We start from the raw sequence: 15,785 nt of genomic DNA on the forward strand, positions 1-15,785 counted from the left end.
CGGAACCTCAGTTTTTAAGGTCTCATCTGAAAGACCTGAAACTTTATTTCAATGTGCTGAGCGCTTGGCCATGGAACAATTACTACCTATTTCTTATTGACTCAGGTCAAGTCGCAGCAGGGATTCGAACATCCGACCTTCCGGTCACAACAACGACAGACAACAGACAAATTTTGATCAGAAAAGCTCAGATGAGCTAAATAGCTGAAATTTGTCAAAATCTATTTTGATAATGATTGAACAAATTCTTTACATTTATGTAAATTGTAAGAACTGTAAACAAAAAAATCATTTTTCATACAGATGCCATCAATTCTAGTGAACAATCAAGTATTATCGAAATCAACATTTTCTCTGTTTTTAATTAGATTGTAGACTTGGTCTTTTACATTTCTCCAAGTTCTTTTTGAAAGGTTTTTATCTTTTTTCAAAACATTTGTTACATCATTTTCCCCAGGTACCTTCAACATGGTAATAAAGTGTGAAAAATGTTTGTGAATGGAGTTCATTTCAGATGAAGTCCATGGCTTTTCTGTACCTTCTGTCGCTTGAATGAAGACTCATCCATTTCTCTTAAGCATCCGCTATCAGATACTGCCTTCCTCTTCCCTAAAATCAAGTTTTAGACTTTAATTTTGGTTGGTAGTATGGTATGTGTATAGATAATGCAAACTGTTCAGAAAGTGGTACATCATGACTGGCTAAATATTTTGAGAAGAGTGAAGTGATTTTTATCATATGAATGCAATTTAGGAGAGTGATTGTTTACATATTTATGTGTACCGGTAATAAATACTTTCATTAATTGAATGATCTGTGTATTTGAGTGATTAACTATGCACAAAGTTATGTACTTTGTTCTACTAGGAATTTAATCTCAGCTCCCCCATCTCCATTCAGAAGACATTTGTGTGAAGTACAATGTCTTTCATAATGGCAAAGTTCACTCAATGCAAATAACTTGTGTCCTGAACTAAACCTTGCTCTATTATCGAATATAATCATCCTAATTGCCATTCACAAACTCCATTTCAAGTCTTGAGAGCTACACATTTCCATGCATGTAGTCCATATTGGGTTTATGCTTACAATACCAAGTAAAGAAACTTGATGCTCAAAATTGTTTCATACAGTGTGTATACAGTACCTGGAGTCACAGTTTGGAAATCCTGGTTGTCTAGACTGTCATCTATTTCCTCCTCACTCTGATCCTCATCATCCACACAAGAAACACAAGTACTGGCATCAATATCCTTTACTTCCTCTGGAAAAAATTCCAACTTAATTTTAAAAACACAAATATTTAAACCAGAATAGAAAGTGCCATTTTATGATATACACACATATTCATAGGTCAAAACCTTTGTAATGTGAGGTATGAGACTCCACCTTTTTGTTTTAAGTTTTGCACATTTATCATAGGCCTTGGATCCCTGATTTTATGGCATTAGTAATGAAAAATGATATTAATTCTTACAGTTACTGCCAACATAAAAGAAATGCTGTTGTCATAATTCTAAATTAAAACACTAAGTATAGAAAGTATACATATCAAACTTCCCTAGGGGGAATAAATACATGTACAGTAAAACATCCCTATAGCAAAATACTAAGGACTGACCATTTTGCTCTCATAAACGTAATTTATATTAAGTTGTCAACATGGTTTACAACGCAACGGAATGAAAATCACTTTGTTTTAACATGTTTAATGACCCTCTCTACACTGAACACTAATTTCAGGGTACTTTTGTGTAGTTAGACTGATCCACCATTTGATATAAATTAGAATAATTATACCCCCCGCAACAAGTTGTGGGGGGGGGGGGTTATACTGGAATCGGGTTGTCCGTCCGTCTGTAGACGCAATGGTTTCCGGGCTCTAAAGCATTATCCTTTCCACCTACCGTCACCATATCATATATATGGACTACCCATGGGATGAAGATGTTCCCTACCGATTTTGGGGTCAAAGGTCAAGCGCACTGGACATAGAAGTAGCAATATGGTTTCCGGGCTCTAAAGCGTTATCCTTTCCACCTACAGTCACCATATCATACATATGGACTACCCATGGGATGAAGATGTTCCCTATCGATTTTGGGGTCCAAAGGTCAAGCGCACTGGACATCGAAGTAGCAATATGGTTTCCATTTAAATTCTTTAACGGCTTTTTTCATCGCATGGAGATGCTGTGTTCCTAGATAATCCATTTCTCCCTACAAACGAGAATACCCAAGGTTTGTCATGCCATTTGTTTTTTACACTCAGAAAAGAGGAAGTTTATACCTATTACCAATACCCTTTGGGAGATTGGGGTAAGCGGGGGGTATTCTTAGTGAGCATTGCTCACAGTACCTCTTGTTTGCAATCTGCATTCTATTACATAATTTATAAAGATTAATTCAAACATTTTAAACACTATCTTAGTCCATGATAGAGTAATTAAAAACTTAATTTGCATGTATTATTCCAATTTGAGTCAGCAAACATGATTTTTCTTTATCAGTCTTTGTCTTTGAAGATTTTTCCTTGGTAAAAAAGGTAAGCGCCCTCTGTTACAAATGAGCTAGGTAATTTGATATTTACTCCTTTACACTATATATAATTTTCTCAAAATCTACAAAATAATTGTCATCAGTGTATAGAGGGTCCTTATAAGCATGAATTCATTTTAACTGTGTTCTCTATAAGCATGTTCTACTGTATGTGTCTTTGGAATGTAATAACTGAAATCATAATTCTTCTTCTGTCAATCTAAATATAAAGTGTTCTTACTTCTACTTTCATTTATCTATCATGTCCTCATGTAAACAAATAAATAAATCAAACGAGCTGACTAAAATATAATGAAAATCAAATTCCACTTGTGACTTAAACAGGTCTATCAATAATAGTTCATGTATGCTAAAATGATGAATTTCTCTTTAATGTGAGCATGTAGTGAGTGCTGCAATTTAGCTGAACTACCAAATCTTGTAAAGCCTAAGATCCACCCAGCCCCAGCTTAAACCCCCATTACTCGTACACTTTATTTACACTACGTCTTATGGTAAAGGACATTTAAACTGATGCAAATACTCACCCTCATTATTAAAGGTCATTTCTGTCACATCTTTCCCCTCATTGATAAGCATAAGCATCTTAGAAATCTTTGTTTTCTGAATTATGTCCAGTGGTTTTCTGTATATTTCACGGTAGACCCTAATGTCGTGGCCAAGGAATTTGGCAAGCTGGTCCTGACCGCTCTCACTTAGCTCATAGATCTGTGTCATTGTTGCAATATGTTTCCTAAGATTTGTGTAGGTCATGAGATTTCCATAACGTAATTCTACTTTCCCACAAATTTCACTAAGTACATATCTAGCCCTTAGAGTGCGAAGAGAATGTGCCTGTCTTGCAAATAAGTATTTTCCACTGACATTTGCATCGCTCCGTTTTGTATCAGTAGGTTGATGCTTTTAATCATATCCTGTGTAAGTAATATTGCCACTTTTCTTTCCTGCTTTCCTTTGAATTCAATTTGTGTCAAAGATCTACAAAGTTCCATTTCAAGGTCTGAGAGACTTGATTTTATCTCATTGTCAAATGGAACATTGTTTTGGACGTCGATAGCTTGGTTATAGTTATCGATAGTGATACGCTGAACATCTCCACGCTTTCTGTTGAAAAGGGTAACATGACAATGGGTTACGTTTGCAAGTTCAGTGTAGAAAACTGAATCTTCTGCAAGGTTTGGAAGAAGTTCTTTGACTTTCTCCTTTAAGTAGGAATTAAGTTTGTAAACATCTTCACTGAGTGGCAACATTTTTGGAGAGTTGTATTTTTTCTCACTCAGAGTTTGTCTGGCACGAGAAGAAATGAGATCCTTCCAATCAGATTCACACAACTATATAAAAGCTGAACCATTCTCTTGTTTTGTTTTATCTGAGTCGATAATTCCATCTGATCTGTAAATTCTAGCACATCTTTGAGACTATACCCTATTTTCAGTGCCGGTGAGGGAGTTGAATACAGGTGTGTTTCTTCACTACAGCCAGCAAGGGACTTCACACATGAAACTACATGGTTAAACTTCCCTGGATCAAAACAATCTTCAACATTGTTGATACCAAATTCAGGCCACTTGTTTGCTCCTCCAATAAGTCAGCCTAATTCTCTCATTCTGCAGTTGATGTGGTTTGAAGTGTGCTCCTGAATATCTTTATTTTCATATAATCGCTTTCCAAATTTTAGTATAATTGGATCTTTATAAATTTGTGTGTAAATGTCATCTTGACACATTGTTAACAGTACGGCTTTGTAAAAACTGCCATTAATATGTTCTGGAATGGGTAGTAGAGCACGTCCCTCTCTCATTCTTTGATTCTTTTTTTCCATCTTCTTACCAACACATATCTTTAAATGATGGATTTGTATTTTTTGCACTTCTTTTGGACGTCTACAAATAAAAGAGTCATGCAATCGATATCTTAATTTTGATTCAGCTAACATGAAATATAGCATTACAAATGAGCTGAAATTAGATTGAATATTTACATGTGTATATTCATCTACCTCAAATCACACATACACACACACAAAACAAGCAAGCAAATATGGCTTCATTATCTTTCTTCTCCAAGGATACATGTTACCAGGCCCATAATCATACAACAGTTCTGTATCTGGAGGTATTGGTTTTAGAGAGTAAAAGCAAATAACTGGCTTATCATCTATGTCAATGACTTTTGGCTTACAATTTCGATGAAGATGATCATCGTTTAACAGGCGTCCAAACAAACCGTCTTTCTCTGAAGCATCAACCCTTAATGGAAAAAACATTAGCACCATAAAATTCAGCCTAGCTTGCATGACTATGATTTTGCCACTGGAAAATGCCGATGCTGCTAAATAATATTATAACGGCAAAATTTCTGGAGCTACAAAGTCACATGTACATGTTGTATGAACTACATGTAAATTATAAATACATTTGTATTTGAAATGATTTGAAAACAGGATGCTACTTGGAAAAAATCTTGCAGATTATTTTGCACCAATACTACAAATACAAATATGGTATTCAAACCTGTCTTTCCCTGAGTAAACGACCTAGCAAACTTGTGATGAGATCAACAGTTTTAGACATAGTCTGACATTCCTATCTAATCATCAAGAGTTCATATAAAATTTTGAAAATCTTTTTTAATATTGTACAATAAAAATAAGACTTTTCTTGTTTGTTTTTTTAAAATATAAATTTCAATAATTCTAAGGATCATTAGCTTTTGTATCATACGTATGGTTCAAAAGCTGATGTTCAAGGTGTCGCATTCCAAACACCAGATACCAACATATAACTTCTTTGCAATTTTTTTCACTAAAAGAACTTCAATTCTATGAGGAAACCCTACTTGTATACATAATATTGCTTGACTACCTTATGAAATTCACCTCAGTAGAAGACCGATAAGATTAGTTTATTGTACATGAAACTTGCTATAATGTTTTTTGTTTCACACAAGGAAAAACAACACGTGTGATTGCTTGCACTACAAATCTATTAATGATACTTAAACAATATCCAGGCTCTGGGTTGACAGCACTGAAGAATAATTGGCATACATGACCTTAACTATTATAAACAATGTCCATTAAATCTGTGCGGAGTTAATGTTTCTCTTGTCAGAGTCAATTATCCACACTGATGAATTGAAATATACTTAAAAGTTAAAACATTATATCCCTCCTTTTCTTTATGAATTTAGCAAATTAAAAACTGAAATCATATTTAAAAATCAACTGCCTTGTTATTGAAAGTGTTTAATAAACAAATAGACAGTATCTATTTACAACTAAATTGCAAGCTAGAGGATTTATTATACCTCAAAGCACAGCTTGTATATTTTCACTAATCACATACATAATCTTCCAGAGGTTTCGGCACTTTTCTTGACCTTCGTAACTCGTATGGCGGTTTCGGATCGAGTTTGGTTTGAATATCATCGCTCTTATCTTCTGCATTGTCAATTTCACGATCGTTTATTGCTTCAGTATTTACTTCCTTGAAGTGACTTGCATTTCTTGTAATTTCACGGTCTTCATTTCGTGCTGTAATCAATGTTCCCTTTTTGATTATGATTTCCATTGGATTTGGATTGTAGAGTGTTGACATTTTATTCGTTTTATTTTGTTTTACGAGTACATAATCTCCTATCTCGAGATTGGTTTTTTTTTTTTTGGCTCCGGATTTGCTGTCGGCATACTGCTTCATTTGCATCTTAGCTTTTTCATCATTTTTACGAATGTAAATTTTCGTTTCAATTTCTTCTCCTTTTCTTTCGGTAATGATTTCAACATCTAACTTTGTTTTCAACATGCGTCCAAATAGAATCTCGAATGGTGACAGTTTCGTCGTGCAGTGTGGTGTAGCTCGATAATTCCTTAAAAACGTGTATTTTTCTTGTTTTCAATATTTACTTTCCATATTTGAAGCTCTAATGGTTTTCTCTATGCTTCTCGTGAATCTTTCAGACTCTGCATTCGCCTTAGGCTATAGCGGTGTGATTTTTCTGTGTTTGAAACCCAGATATTCAGCAATTTTTTTTAAATTCTGATCCATTAAACGGTGGTCCGGTATCTGATTTCAAAGTACACGGAATTCCAAATTCAGCAAATATTTTGTCAAGCCTTGTCATCACAGACTTTGCTGAAATTGATTTCAAGATTTCCACGATTGGATATCTCGAATATTCATCAATGACTACCATCAAATAGTCTCCTGATGGAAATGGTCCACAGAAGTCCATCGAAACTTCAGTCCACGGTCCACTTGGTGGCGGTGACATCTGTAATGGTTCAATGCGTTTTGTCTCTACCGATGCTTGACACGGGATGCAAGATTTGATTGTGGATTCTACGATTTTATCAATTCCTGGAAACCAGACTTTTTCACGCAACAATGATTTTGTTTTCACCACCCCTTGGTGACCCTCATGAGCTAGTTCAACTACTCGTTTTATGAGCGACTTTGGTGTAAGAATTCATGTATTCCTCAAGATGATACTTGTATCGGCGAGTGTAAATTCATATCATAGTTTATAAAGAGATTTCCAATCGAAATTCTTACTTTTTGCAAATTGTGTCCAATCTTCAGATTTTAGCGATGGTCGTAGTTCTCGTAGCATCGGATCTCTGTCAGTGTGAGTCTTAAACTCATTCAATTTAATTGACTTTGGTATATCGCTACTTATTGTGAAGTTGATATATTCCTCTGCAACCTTTGATGCTCTTGAACTTCTGATTTCTGTTTGATGAATCGGATGACGTGACATGTAATCACTCGGATTAGATTTTTCTGGTTTGTATACTACTTTGAAATTATATGGCTGTAAACGTAAAGCTCATCTTTCAATTTTCGCTGGAGGTTTGGAATTCGGGTTTCCAAATATTAGCTCAACTGGGTTGTGATCGGTGACTAAACTGAATTCTTGACCAAACAAGTAGAGATTGAAATGCTCACAGCTCCAGACTAAAGTTTACATCTACAATTACTTCAGTTTTCTTCGTCGGATCAAAGTACGACATGACAGTTTTATCTGTAATGACATCCTTTTGTGTCTTCTTGGCATTTGAATGTTCGTTTGTCCAAATCCATTTTTGATTCTCTCGTCAGGTCGCGTAGCGGCTTACATACAGTAGCAAAATCTGGTATAAACCTGGAACAGTAATTTACCATACCAAGAAAACTTCGCATCTCTGTTACATTTGTCGGATTCTCTGCATTTTTGATTGCTTCAACCTTGGCTGGGTCTGCTGATATTCCATTTCCCGAAAATATAAATCCGTAGAATTCTAAGCTTTCTTTGTTGAATTCACACTTTCGTTTCTTCAGTGTTATGTTCTTATCCCTCAATCTGGTCAGGACACTTCTTAAAGCTCTATCGTGATCCTCCTGTGTGTTCCAAAAAACAATGATATCGTCACTGAGATTGCACACTCCATCGATCCCTTCTATAACTTGTTGAATTATTACTTGGAATACTTCTGCAGCAGACGATATTCCGAAGTTTAATCACTTATACCTTCGCAATCCAACATGTGTGGAGAACGTAGTGATATAGCGGGATTCGGGCGCTAATTCAATTTGATGATAACCTGAATTCAAGTCGAGCTTTGAGAAAACTTTTGCACCATTTAGGTCGTTGATCATGTCATCGACAGTTGGCATTACGTGACGCTCTCTGTGTATAGCCTTATTAGCTTGTCTCATATCAACACAAATTAGTACCTTGTCAGGGTCTTTTGGTTTAGGTGCTGCTACTATGGGGGAAATCCATGGTGTCGGCCCTTCTACTTTCTCTATAATATCTAAATCCTCCAGATTTTGTAGTTCTTGCTCCACCTTTTTGCGGATATGAAACGGTATACGCCTGTGAGGTTGCGCAACTGGTTTGACGGTTTCGTCAATGTGAAGTTTGACTTAGTAGTTCTTCAGTTTACCAATACCTTGGAATCTATCATTGAATTCCTCCAAGATATCTTCATGTGAAACAACATTTAAGCACAGTTTCATTAACCCAAGTTCTGAGCAGTGGCGCAGCCAATCTGACTAAAGTACAGACCTATATTATTATATATATAGGATCTGATAACTCACCATAAGAGGTCATGTTCTGGTGAACTTTGTATTTGCATAATAATTTGATCCAATCACATAACGCGTTTCAAATGAAGCGCGGCGTATAAACAAAAATGGCGGATATTGAACGAGTAGTGGAAGAAGTTTTGAAAAGAATTGGCGTTAAGTGTTTAAAGGATGAACAGCGGATGATTTTGGACTGTAAAAAAGACTGTGTCGCCGTGTTACCAACAGGTTTTGGAAAATTGCTCCCATTTCAAGCGTATTTGCCAGTGAAGAGAGCTCTACTCCGTGATTATAGCTTCGGGAAAGTAATTGTTTGCTGTCCTCTGGTGTCTCTTATGCAAGACCAAGTCAGAAAATTAACTTCCATAGGATTAGTAACTGCTGCTTTTAAAGGTATGTATATATTTATTCGTTTATATTTATATAATTTAATTGAAATTGGGTCACCTTGCCGGTCTTAAATCGAAGTTCACTGAGGATCATCTAAATAATAATGGATAGTCATCATACTTATATATGCTTCTGACAATCAGTAGACCGTTAACAACACATAAGAAATTCTTGCTTGAAATGTGTTATCCACTATATGTTGCACTGCACCACCCAAATTTGATTCCAAGTTCACTGTTGAACTGGTTCATTTATAGTTATCATTTCATTCTTTAAATATTGTGTTGGAAATGTTAAGAATTTATAAGCACAGTCACTCTTAAATGTTCCAGGCACAGACAAGGAGACCGATGAATTGATACAGGCAGGAAAAGTAGACAGCATCTATGCATCCCCCGAGTCATTAGTTGGAGGCAGCCAATGAAGATCAACAATACAAAGACTTAATGTAACTGCCATCGTAGTTGATGAATTCTACACAGTTGTCACATGGTAATGTCTTCCAATTCATGTATTTTACATTTATGACAGTTCTTTAAAACAACCTATGAGTTAATAAATCAAATGAGATATTGTATACTGTCAGTGCTATTTTTCCATCAATGCAAGGTGAAGATAACGAACAGTGATCAATCTCATAACTCCTACAAGCAATACAAAATAGATAGTTGGGCAAACACGAACCCCTGGACACACCAGAGGTGGGATCAGGTGCCTAGGAGGAGTAAGCATCCCCTGTTGACCGGTCACACCCGCCGTGAGCCCTATATCCTGATCAGGTAAACGGAGTTAACCGCAGTCAAAATCAGTGTGCCAAGAACGGCTTAACAATCGGTATGAAACACGTCAATATAATATATTGATATTATTTATCTTTTTTTAATTTTTTTTTTTTTTTTTTTTTTTTTTTTTTTTTTTACATATATTGACGAACAAATTGCTCACACGTCATTGACACAATATTTTGCTCCAAAGGTGCCTTAGGTCTTTATGCAAAATATGTAATCATATTACCCAACCAACTATCAGCATTGTAAATCCCCTAAACTATAATTATCTAAACTCTCACATTTTGTTTGATTTTTATAGACATACTTGGATGTCTTGAATTTAGAATATGTAAAAATAATTTTAAACATCATTAAAAACTGTTGCTTGGTGTACTGCAACCCATTTTGTGAAAAAGTGGAAGGAATATCGGTACTTGTTTAAATGGTTTTAATTTAGACTCTTATTCATAACCTTTATTATCAAATTTAGGGGTGGTCTAGAAGCAGATAAGGAGGATAAAGTGTTCGAAAGTGGTTTCGGTGTGTTGAAGAGATCCGATCGTACTTTCCTGAGGCATCATTATTAGCACTAATCACGACTTGCACAAAGACAATTAAAAAGAGGGTGATAGAAGTTTTGGGACTGAAGGACTACACGAACATTACAGTTTCCCTAAATAAAGAAAACATCAAGTACATTGTGAAGAAAGTAGACCCTAACATTGAAAGTTCTTTGTTGTGGATTTTGGACTCATTTCGAGATTTAAAAAAGGAGTTCCCACCGACATTATTTTATTGCAACTCAATTAGAGATGTTGGGCGTGTGTACAACTTCATAGTGTCTGAACTATCAGATGTTACTAACATTGAAAACATGGTAGAGATGTTTCATTCTGAAACTACAGAAGATAAAAAAAAAAAAAAAAAAAAAAAACCTTGAAAAATTGACTGAGGACAGTGTTTTGCGCATTATTGTTGCTACCAGTGCACTGGGAATGGGTGTAAATGTTTATGCATGTCACAATGTTATAATATATGGACCTCCTAGGTGTTTAATAGACTTTGTCCAGGAAACAGGGCGAGTGGGAAGAGATGGGGAACAATCGTGTGCCTTTTTTATGTATTATGGTCAACAACTACGGAATGTTGACCAGGACGTCAAAGATTTCCTCACTTCAACTGATTGCCGAAGATTGCAACTGCTTAAGACATTTCTTTCGGAGAGCGAGTTAAAGCTGGTACAAGGTACCAGAATACATACTTGTTGTGACATTTGTGATACAGGATGTTCCTGTAATTCATGTTCTTCGACAATGCAGTATTCAAGCAGTATTAATCAAAAATACACAGACAACTCTACTATGACAACCGTACACAAACAGTAATAAACAATATGAAACAATACACAGACAACTGTACAATGACAGCAATACACAAACAGTAATAAACAATTAACAATGCATAGACAACAGTACAATGACAGCAGTACAAAACATTAATAAACAATTTGAAACAAAGCACAACCAACTGTACAATGACAACAGTACACAATTAGTAATAAACAATTTGAAACAACACACAAACAACTGTACAATGACAGCAATACACAAACAGTGATAAACAATTCACAGTACACAAACAACTGGACAAAGACAGCAATACACAAACAAAAATAAACAATTAACAATACATAGACAACTGTACAATGACAACAGCATACAAACAGTGATCAACAATTAACAATACACAGACAACTGTACAATGACAGCAGTACAAAAACAACAATGAATGAGTAACACCACACAGACAACTGTACAATAACAGTAGTACACAAATAGTAATAAAAAAATACAATACAAAGACAACTGTAGAATGACAGCAGTACACAAACAGTAATAAACAATTAGCAACACAAAGACAACTGTACAATGACAACAGTACTCAAACAGTAATAAACAATTAACAATACAAAGACAACTGTACAAAGACAGCAGTATACAAACAGTAATAAACAATTAACAATACATAGACAACTGTACAATGACAGAAGTACACAAATAATAATAAACAATTGACAATACACAGACAACTGTACAATGACAGCAGTACAAAACAGTAATAGACAATTTGAAACAATACACAGCCAACTGTACAATGACAAACGCACACAAACAGTAATAAACAATGCAAAATACACAGACAACTGTGCAATGACAGCAGTACACAAATAGTAATAATAAATCAACAATACACAAACATTTGTACAATGACAACCATACACCAACAATAATAAATAATAAACAATTAACAATGCATGTAAAACTGTACAATGACAGCAGTACACAAACAGTGATAAACAATTAAAAATACACAAACAACTGTACAATGACAGTAGTACACAAACAATAATAAACACTTAACAATACACAGACAACTGTACAATGACAGCAGTACACAAACCTACCCTTACGTTAATCCTCTTTGTGCTAGGAAGCACATAAGGCCTTCACTGAGGATCGCCATCTCTGTCTGTCTGCTGCCATGTTCTGAATCCGGCCCCAAGTCCATCCACACTCCTTCATCTCTTTCTCTACTGATCGCCGCCATGTTTCCTTTGGTCTCCCTCTATTTCTCTTTCCTGCTGGTGTCCATCTCATGGCGATCTTTGGGATTGATGTTGATGTTGCTCCCATCCTGTGGACATGTCCGATCCATTTCCATCGTCTCATCTTGATCATCTCAGATATTGGTGATGTTGACGTTCTCTGATATAGATCTTTGTTGCTGATGGTGTTGGGCCAGAAGACCTTCAGAATCCGTCGTAGGCATTTGGTCTGGAAGACATCCAGTCTGTGGACAATACCTTTGGTCACCTTCCACGACTCGGCACCATATAGGAGGACTCCAATGATGTTACTCTTGAATATCCTGATCTTGGTCTTGATGCTGATGGCTGTTGACTTCCAGATGTTCCTCAGGCTTGCGAAGGCTGCTCTTGCTTTGGCTATTCTGCTCTCTACATCAGATGTTGAATCCCCATCGGCTGTGATCTTACTGCCGAGGTAAACAAACTCTGAGACTTCCTCTACTACGTTGTTCTCAATATTCACTTCTCTTTCTGTTTTGTTGTTAACTATCATGATCTTCGTCTTTCCAGCGTTGATGTTGAGACCTATCTGGCTGCCGTAGTTTGTCAAGTCGGTTGTCTTCCCTTGGATGTGTTGGAAACGATGAGCCAGGAGTGCAATGTCATCTGCGAAGTCTAGATCTTCTAGAGACTTTTCAAATGTCCAAAGCAATCCCCTGTTGTTCTGACTGGTTGTCTTCTTCATCACCCAGTCAATACACATCACAAAAAGTAGGGAAGATAGTAAACATCCCTGTCTCACTCCAGTTTGTAGTGGGAAGCTGTTCGTGAGATTTGTGCCACAGATCACTCTGGCCTGGAAGTCCTGATAGAACATCTTGATGATGGATATGATCTTGTCTGGTATTCCGTAGTGTGCCATGATCTTCCATATTGCAGGTCGATGGATACTGTCAAATGCAGTACACAAACAGTAATAAACAATTAACAATACACAGACAACTGTACAATGACAACATACAAAACCTGTAAACAATTAACAATACACAGACAACTGTACAATAGCAGCAGTACTCAAACAGTAATAAACAACAATACACAGACAACTGTACTATGACAACCGTACACAAACAGTAATAAACAATATGAAACAATACACAGACAACTGTACAATGACAGCATTACACAAACAGTAATAAACAACTAACAATACACAGACAACTGTACTATGACAGCAGTACAAGAAATGGTTAAATAAAAAGTAAACTCTAAAATACTACATTGATCTGTATTTCTGTAAATTTAACTCACCTCAAAAGCGGGTTCATTCTCAGCAGGTTGCAAATTGTCGGCAGGTTATGGTCCTCTGGTGTGATTTGATCTAACATCACATCATCGTCGTGCCAATTTGTGGAGCAGCTTTCACCTAGATTTCATGAAATAAATATTAATTTATCAAATCATACAACTTGTTTCCGAATCCTGTGTGTATATTATTTATTTTGTATATATATGTTGACACATTCAAATGAAATAAAGTTTAAACTAATTCATCGTAATCGACATTGTTTTGTAAAATTTGAGTGCAACAGTCAAAGGACTGACAAGAGTATTTAGGTAAAAATGATAACTTACCTCTCTCTTGCACAAAGTTGTTTTCAAGGCTCCTTTGTCTGCTGGATGGATGTGCTCCCGAGAGTTTAATTTATAAGAATCTCCCTTCTGTGAGATTGTTGCAGGACAGGTCCGGTGGATTGGGATCCTCTGCAGATTCCCCCGTCTCTAGTTGTGGTGGATTGGGATCCTGTACAGATTCCTCCGTCTCTAGTTGTGGTGGATTGGGATCCTGTACATATTTCCCCGTCTCTAGTTGTGATGGGTTGGGATCCTGTACAGATTCCTCTGTCTCTAGTTGTGATGGGTTGGGATCCTGGACAGATTCCTCTGTCTCTAGTTGTGATGGATTGGGATCCTGTACAGATTCCTCCGTCTCTAGTTGTGATGGGTTGGGATCCTGGACAGATTCCTCTGTCTCTAGTTGTGATGGATTGGGATCCTGTACAGATTCCTCCGTCTCTAGTTGTGATGGGTTGGGATCCTGTACAGATTCCTCCGTCTCTAGTTGTGATGGGTTGGGATCCTGTACAGATTCCTCCGTCTCTAGTTGTGATGGGTTGGGATCCTGTACAGATTCCTCCGTCTCTAATTGTGATGGGTTGGGATCCTGTACAGATTCCTCCGTCTCTAGTTGTGATGGGTTGGGATCCTGTACAGATTCCTCCGTCTCTAGTTGTGATGGGTTGGGATCCTGTACAGATTCCTCTGTCTCTAGTTGTGGTGGATTGGGATCCTGTACAGATTCCTACGTTTCTAGTTGTAGTGGATTGGGATCCTCGGCAGATTCCTCCGTCTCTAGTTGTGGTAGATTGGGATCCTGTGTAGATTCCTCCGTCTCTAGTTGTGGTAGATTGGGATCCTGTGTAGATTCCTCCGTCTGTAGTTGTGATGGGTTGGGATCCTCGGCAGATTTCTCCGTCTCTAGTTGTGGTGGATTGGGATCCTGTACAGATTCCTCCGTCTCTAGTTGTGGTGGATTGGGATCCTGTACAGATTCCTCTGTCTCTAGTTGTGATGGGTTGGGATCCTCGGCAGATTCCTCCGTCTCTAGCTGTGGTGGGTTGGGATCCTCGGCAGATTCCAAATCAACAGCTAGTTCGATAACGTAGGTCTTTTTTAGGTCTGCACTTGTATTTATCGCACTTATGTCTGAAAACTGAAAACGTCCGTATTCAGTCTGCAAATCTTCAGAGTCCTCAATGTGTGTGGAATGAACAGAACCACTGAATGAAATAACATGAAATATGCATGATCAGATTGATACCAGGTAGATCTACATATAACCACAAAACAGAAATTGACTTATCAAGAGGCAACTATTGGTTTAGTATATATTATATCATATTTTAAAATATTGTTGGATTGATGCTTTGCTATTTAAAGCTTAAAGATATACGTATATACTTTACAGAGAGATAACAGGTCATATAGATTTACCACACGGTTTCGCCTTCACGGCATCTCATGCATGTGAACTCTATGGTTTATCGCTCTTTCATCTGTCGATATTTTTGCTGAGATATACCTTTAGAGAAAAGGGCATTTGTAATCAAAATCAATTTATTTCATATTCATTCATATTTGGTAATTTCAACCAAGGGTTACAGTATAAAGAAAGGAGAGGCAAACCACTTGGATACTTATGTAAATGATATTGTTTTGTATTAATGCTGATAAGTTGTATTAATTGAATAAAAATAAGTTACATATATTATTCAGACATTCGTTTTTACAGATAAATGTGGCACAGGAGATTCATGATAAAAGTATTGAATAAGAAGAAAGTCAGTCT

At 36.6% G+C, this 15,785-nt stretch overlaps 1 protein-coding gene and 1 pseudogene across 1 annotated transcript; both read right to left on the reverse strand.

The window, feature by feature from the left end:
* Positions 1-326: 326 nt before the first annotated feature.
* On the reverse strand, positions 327-3,374 carry LOC130046483 (uncharacterized; annotated as a pseudogene).
* Positions 3,375-14,081: 10,707 nt separating this feature from the next.
* LOC125663329 (uncharacterized) lies at positions 14,082-15,459 on the reverse strand. Its single transcript, XM_056147693.1, has 3 exons — positions 15,431-15,459; positions 14,775-15,216; positions 14,082-14,726 (listed from the first exon to the last, which is right to left on the reverse strand). Exons 1-3 carry the CDS (start codon positions 15,457-15,459, stop codon positions 14,082-14,084), a joined length of 1,116 nt encoding a protein of 371 aa, XP_056003668.1.
* Between the last annotated feature and the right edge of the window lie 326 nt (positions 15,460-15,785).

This window comes from Ostrea edulis, chromosome 8 (assembly GCF_947568905.1).
Source record: "Ostrea edulis chromosome 8, xbOstEdul1.1, whole genome shotgun sequence".
NCBI classification, from domain to species: Eukaryota; Metazoa; Mollusca; class Bivalvia; order Ostreida; family Ostreidae; genus Ostrea; species Ostrea edulis.